This window comes from Citrus sinensis, chromosome 3 (genome assembly GCF_022201045.2).
Source record: "Citrus sinensis cultivar Valencia sweet orange chromosome 3, DVS_A1.0, whole genome shotgun sequence".
In the NCBI taxonomy this organism is placed as follows: Eukaryota; Viridiplantae; Streptophyta; class Magnoliopsida; order Sapindales; family Rutaceae; genus Citrus; species Citrus sinensis.
The window spans coordinates 50,423,986-50,431,316 of record NC_068558.1 but is presented as its reverse complement, the minus strand read 5'-3'; the positions used below and the strand labels follow the sequence as shown (position 1 = coordinate 50,431,316).

Genomic DNA, 7,331 nt, shown 5'->3' with positions numbered 1-7,331 from the left:
CAATCTAAATTTCAATAAATTTTTAATTAAAAATATGTACCTTTTTTTTTCTAACCATGCACCAAATAAATTTTTTTATGCAATTGTTTCAAAAATAGAACAAAAATATAATCAATTATAGCATCTTAATGTAAATTGTCTATGCATCACTTAGGACTAAGCGAAAGACATGATAATTAAATAAGAGGCATTTATTATATTCCTTACGAAAAATTGACATTAAGAGAAAAATGATAAAAGTTTTCTCTAAACCTTGCGAAATAGCAATGGTCTTGGATTAGAAAAATAATAATATGAGTGCTTCGGATTCATCGGGTTCCTATAGCAACACATGCTTTTAAAAAACGATCCAAAGATTATTTCACAAATAAAGATTACTAAATTTGAAAGAAAAAGAAGTTCAACGAACATGAAATGATTTATTATTATTATTATTATTATTGTTAAAAAATTTAAAATAAATATAATGTTCAGCAATGAGTAATTGATGCCTTCAACAATAAATATTAATCAAAATTTCCACTACAAAATTGGTTGTCCAGTATAACAAAATGACCCAATTTCCCTATTTTTTGACGGTAAGTTAAAATAATAATAATTAATAAAATACTCACACGTAAAAGCAGAGAAAAGTCGGTGGCTTTGTATCAATAATAGAACGAAAGGGGCCATTTAAGCAAATTAACGATTCATCGAGAAACGATTGACGCCCTAAGGACGGTGTGAGTTGTTGTTGGTCATTTTTGGAGTTTCAACCAAGCGCAAAACAGATCGATCAAATCGAAAAATAAAGCCATGAATCGACTTGCTCCTTCACTCTCCTCCACCTAAAGAAAGAAAAATAAAATTCAAAAATTGTAAAAGAAAAAGAAAAAAGAAAATCGAGAGACCAAATCGTTTCATTTCAGTCACTTGCCCGTTCAAAAAAGCCACACCATTTTTCGAGATTCGCCCCCAGATCCGTACATAAACGGCTTCCGATTTTCTCCAATTTTACGATCTCGCCCTGTAACAACGAAACCCTAGCTCTTTACCTGTCAATACACACTTTTTTTTTCCCTATTTTGGCCACTTTTAAGGCTTTCATTCGTCAACCCAACCCTAGAATTGGCTTTTATTGCTGGTTTTGTATCGAATAGTTTTGTAGTTAGGGTTTTTTTCCTGTTTGTTTAGTGGTGATGAATAATAGTAGAGGGAGGTATCCACCGGGGATCGGCAGCGGCCGCGGCGGCGTTAACGCGTCTAACCCTAGCTTTCAGTCGAGCCGCCCTCAGCAACAGTACGTGCAGCGGAATTTTCTTCAGAACCATTACCACAACCAGCAATTTCAGCAGCAGCAGCAACAACAACAACAGCAGCAGTGGCTACGGCGGAACAATTTTCCTGGCGCTGATTCCTCCATTGTTGATGAGGTCGAGAAGACCGTACAGTCCGAAGCTGCCGTCGACCCGAGGTCTGTCTTCGTGTTACATTCATATAAAATTGTTTGAGAAGATGCATGTCTAGGTTGTTCATGCTTCATGAGATAGTTGATTTTTTCATGGGAAATAAATATCATAATGATATATTCAATGTGTTATAATGTCTTGCTAGGTTTTGTATGCATATGTATAATTTTTGTAATTTTTTTTATTTCAAAGGTAATCTAAATGTTTCTTTTCTCATACTAGTTCCCAAGATTGGAAGGCACGGCTAAAGATACCACCCGCTGATACACGCTACAGAACTGAGGTATGCCTATCATTGATACTTGTTTATGGTAGTGTGATTGATCTTTTGCATTATTTTGTCCACAAGTGTTGTTGTATTAGAAGAATTTGATGGGCCTTGCTTTGTGCAAGGTTCCTTTTAATTTTCTACCTTTTGTTCTGGATTGGCACATGAGGGATTTTCACTGTTGTGAATAACCATTAAAACATGGATGAGCGACTGATTGCAATTCGGGTTCTAAATGCTTATATTGGTTAGGGGATTTTGACTGTTGTGGTTATCAGTATGCACAGATAGACGAGTATTGATTGCAACTTATTTTTGAAAAAGATCAATTCATTATGATGATTTCACATTGTCGCCACATGATGCTGTCTGTATGTTACAAGTTTGACTTTAAGAAACTACATTATCAAGTCTCTTTATCAGTTATCTTTACATTGATCTTAAAAACAGTACCTGAGATATGGCCTTGCTTTTTATCACTCTTTTGATTAATGAACTTATCGTAGTAATCAAGTTACATGCATAGCCAAAAGGATGTGGTGGAATACATCACCTCACCCCTCGTTCCCAGTTTTCTTGGGTGCTCGAGAGGGGGTCAATATGCTGAACGCGCTACCACTGATTTAGGGGATTTTTCGTGCTACCACTGATGTAGGGGATTTATTTATTTTGTCTTTATTATTACTATTCTTTTAGTTGACACTAAATGTGATTGTATTGGTACACGTCCTTTCTTGCACGCATAAATGGATTGTTTTATATGGGTGAGAGAAATCATTACTGCATTAAATGGTGTTATACAACCCATGCGGCTGGCCTGGATATACATAAACTATTAATGAATGAGAGAACCTTTTATATTCATGGAAATTCAAGGAGCTGTTTTACTCAATGCTTGTTTGAAAATATTCTTAAAAGTCTGGTAATTTTGTCTCTTCTTGTTTTCAGTTAGTTCGACTGCTTAATTTATCATAAGATGCTGCCATTTTTTATAACATTTTATTTGACCCCACTTCTTGTTTGCTTCCCAGGATGTTACGGCCACAAAAGGAAATGAATTTGAGGACTATTTTCTTAAACGTGAGCTACTTATGGGAATATTTGAAAAAGGGTTTGAAAGGCCATCACCTATTCAGGAAGAAAGTATTCCTATTGCTTTAACGGGTAGCGATATTCTTGCCAGAGCTAAGAATGGTACCGGGAAGACAGCTGCCTTCTGCATTCCAGCATTGGAAAAGATTGACCAAGATAACAATGTGATTCAAGGTTTGGTTTCTGACATGGCTTATTTTATAGTTTTGGCAATTGTGGGCCTGGTCAAATAATAATGGCTATTTTGATGTTTAAGTTTAATGACATTAGAATAACCCCTTTTTTATCATATCTACTGAAGTACTTTTCCAATCAAGAGAACATTGTAGGTACATCAATTGCTTTTGATATTTTGCAGCTGTTAATATAGATTGGGAAACATGGGTTAATGAGGAAACATACTGCATAAGTGCAGGCATTTGGGCCATAAATAGAATTTATATTATTTCTTACTTTGAAAGTGGAGGGACTTTATCCCTCTCAACACGTTTCTGGAGCCCAACAATTAGTAACTACTTGTGCTGATTTTTATGTTGGCACTAAGTTTCAAGTTGGTTGTATTCCTAGTTATCTGTCCTCGCTCAAAGTTGTTATAGCACAATTTCTTCTACATCATTCAGATTGTAATCAGCAATGATCAGCACTTGTTCCGTCCCATTTTGTTTACTTTATTTGATACTTTCTTGGTGCAGTTGTTATCCTTGTTCCAACAAGAGAGTTGGCTCTTCAGACATCCCAAGTCTGTAAGGAGCTGGGGAAGCATTTGAATATTCAAGTCATGGTTACCACTGGTGGAACCAGTCTTAAGGATGATATTATGCGTTTGTATCAACCTGTTCATTTGCTTGTTGGAACTCCTGGAAGAATACTAGATCTTTCTAAGAAGGGTGTTTGCATTTTGAAAGATTGTTCAATGCTTGTTATGGATGAGGTAAATGCTTGAAATTTCAATGCAGTGTACATATGGGTGTAACTAAATCCGGCCCAATTTGATGATAATTTGTTCTCCTTTTTGCACTTACATAGAAAACTGGACAACCGTTATAGAGAAGGAGAGAATGATATTATCATTTTCTGGGGGCATTTTAGTGGTCCTATGGTTCTTTCTTTTGCAATTCTCCAATAGATTCAGCCAATATTTTTAATGCTACTGAGAATAAATTCATGAAATATATACTTTTTTCCACTCTTTAGCTGCTATTAAATTCCTTAACAGTATTGGCACCCCTTTCCTGGGTACATACCATTAAATTCATTGAAAGTAATGGCATCCCTTCCGCAGGTACATCTACATTCCATATTTTAGTGGTGAGGTCTGGGTTTGAGTTGTGATGAAATTATGAGGATTGAGTATAATTCTTCGCGCTTATGTAACTGTTGCTATATAAGCTCTGCTCTGCTTTGATTTTATCCGCATCAAGAATCTGATGTTACATGCATTTTCTTTCAGGCTGATAAGCTTTTGTCACCAGAGTTCCAACCTTCAGTAGAGCAGCTTATTCGTTTTCTTCCTGCAAATCGTCAAATTTTAATGTTTTCAGCTACTTTCCCTGTTACCGTCAAGGACTTTAAAGATAAATACCTACAAAAACCATATGTTATTAATCTGATGGATGAGCTTACTCTCAAGGGAATTACCCAATACTATGCTTTTGTTGAAGAAAGGCAGAAAGTCCACTGCCTCAACACACTTTTCTCTAAGGTTTGATCTCATTTTAATTGTTATTCATATTTCCTCTTTTTTGTGGTATCATTATGATATTTAATTGGATACCATATTGGGTGAATTTTCAGTTGCAAATTAATCAATCTATCATTTTCTGCAATTCGGTGAATCGGGTTGAACTCCTTGCCAAGAAAATTACAGAACTTGGGTACTCTTGTTTTTATATCCATGCAAAGATGCTGCAAGACCATCGCAACAGAGTATTTCATGACTTCCGCAATGGTGCATGCAGGAATCTTGTTTGTACTGGTATGTTAATTTCATGACTTCCTCCTGTAAAATGTAGGAAATAGGAAAAATAAGATTTAATAGGAAAATAATTTTGATGTTGATTTCTTTTTTGAGATGCTTAAGGGTGTATGGTTTCCCAAAACTATTTGAAGTTTGTTTCTGTAGATTTTGCACCTGTTTAACTTTGAAAGAGCTTGAGGTATGCCATTTGATATTTTTAAAGCTTGAATTTTAGAAATTTAATCTTTTAACATGTAAATGGTTTAGCAGTAGCTTCTGATGGTGAAGAGTGAATGGCAATTGAAATTTGAAAGTTTGGTCATGACGAAGTATCTCTGCTGGGTGGAAAATAAGCTTGGTTGCTTGTAAGATAGTTAATTTAACTTATTGAATGTGTTTTATTAGATTCTAATGATGATCAATACTTGATGCAGACCTATTTACGAGGGGTATAGACATTCAAGCAGTGAATGTTGTCATTAACTTTGATTTTCCTAAGAACTCGGAGACATATCTGCACAGAGTATGTTGGATACAGTTATCTTTCTCTCTCTCATTGCCAAATTTGCAGTTTATGTGTTCAATGCTTATGTATATTTGTTTCACGGACAGGTTGGTCGATCTGGAAGGTTTGGACACCTTGGATTAGCTGTGAATTTGATTACTTACGAGGACCGCTTCAACTTGTATACTCCTTTGCTCTTCCTTATAGTCTTTATTTGCCATATGTTGTGTGCTTGTGCTATATTGTCATTCTTATTTATCTGTGAGGTTAAGCAAGCTTGTACTTGTACTCTTACTGATTCGATACCATCTTTACCCAAACAGGTATAGGATTGAGCAAGAACTCGGGACTGAAATTAAGCAGATACCTCCGCATATTGATCAGGCAATTTACTGCAGGTGATTTATGGCCGGTATCTTGCTATATAGCCAATGGTGGTAGCAATGGTGAGTGTTAACAAATGATAATCTACAGCATTTGTTTTTGTGTAAAGTTATTGTATTGAACATAATAGTGTATATGCTTGTCTTCAGATTATTGGTTTTTTGACGTGATTGAATCTCCAGAATGATATGTTTGCAGAAACTTTTGATATCAGTCTTTTCGTGTGTGTGATGCATGCTTTCTGAGAAGCAAATTGTTCAAGAACATCTTTATTTAGATGTTATTGAAGTGTCAATAGAACAATTTTCATACCCGCATTTAACTCTTATGGCAGTGGGAAGTATTTTAGTGCAACTTACATGTGGCGAAAACTGTTTCAATTTGGAACTTTTTTATCTTTGTAGAGTTTACATAATTATTAATTTAATAAATTTGATCAGAAGAGAAGGATAGAAGTTCTGTTACCACAATGTTTTACTTGCCTTTGGCTTTTCGGTTTTAGCTCTAATACAGTATGTGACCTAATAGAAATTAACAAGAAATTTGTATGCAATTTTATATTTTGACTATGCTAATGATGTGTTAATCTGATGATGTATGCTAATTGATATTTTTTAGGATTCCTGAGGCTGTTGATTCAAGGCACTTGGCTCTGCAGCTGAGGAAGCATTTTATGAACTGGTTATGTGTGTTGGTGGAAGACTTGCAGCTGGTGCTGTGCGATTAACCCTGGATCCTTTTTCTCTCTTGGTTTCTGGATTTTCATAGTTCTAAATATTTATCAGGATTGTAGAAGAGTTTTAGAACGGTTTATAAATCCCAGATAGAAGCTGGGTCCAGTTCACAGCTGCGTTTGCTTTCATGGATGGACTGGTTTGGTACTTGTATGCCCATGTTCTAGTATGATTTACTGCTGAATTTGGAGGTTGTACTTTGCAAAAAATTCGCCTTTTTTCTTTTGAACATCTTTAAAATTCCTTGGTGCATTTTCTTAGTTCACTCTCGCAAGAACAATAAAAATAAAGGGAGTCCAACTGCACTCTGTTTGAGCAACTGTGATTACTCGTGTTCTGGCTCCGAGGTCTTGGCTACCACCTTATTTTTCCTGGTAGCGACAGATTCAAGACAATTAGTCTGGTAAGAGATGCAAAGCTATCTACAGCAATGCAGTCTTGTGGTGATCCATGGTAAATGAAGCATTTAATTACATAATTGCCGTCTTGTCTTGTGGAATTAGTGTTGTGAGGCATGCTCTGTGTGTTTTTATTTTTATTTTTAATTTATTTTTCCAAAAGTGCTGCGGTAATAAGTCTTGCCTTATCATAGCTTGAGTTTAAAACTACTGTGAAATGTGACTCTCACGTTCAAAACTTGGATCTTACGTTTATTGGGTTCTTATGAATGGAGAAAATCATGGATTCTAATGGGTTCTGGTTCTGAGCCGGCTGAAGAGATTCACTTTCAAGTAAATGAGTTGGTCTTTTGACCCCAACTCTAAATTTCTTGTCAAATCCCTATTCAATTAAAATTACATAATAGTCAAAGATAAATAAATTTTTTTTTTGGGTATTCAATGAAAATTTACTTAAAGATTTAAATGGATTGTTCTTTTAACCAAGTCTTACGCTCACTCTCATTTCATAATTTGTATTTGTGTCTTAATGTTTTTTTTTTTTT

General features: G+C 35.2%; 1 protein-coding gene across 1 annotated transcript; it reads left to right on the top strand.

The window, feature by feature from the left end:
- Positions 1–683: 683 nt before the first annotated feature.
- Positions 684–6,619, top strand: LOC102614788 (DEAD-box ATP-dependent RNA helicase 8). Its single transcript, XM_006491000.4, has 10 exons — positions 684–1,453; positions 1,671–1,731; positions 2,748–2,982; positions 3,501–3,739; positions 4,259–4,510; positions 4,603–4,783; positions 5,200–5,288; positions 5,378–5,451; positions 5,594–5,716; positions 6,273–6,619. Exons 1-9 carry the CDS (start codon positions 1,179–1,181, stop codon positions 5,670–5,672), a joined length of 1,485 nt encoding a protein of 494 aa, XP_006491063.1. The 5' UTR covers positions 684–1,178; the 3' UTR covers positions 5,673–5,716; positions 6,273–6,619.
- The last annotated feature ends 712 nt before the right edge of the window (positions 6,620–7,331 follow it).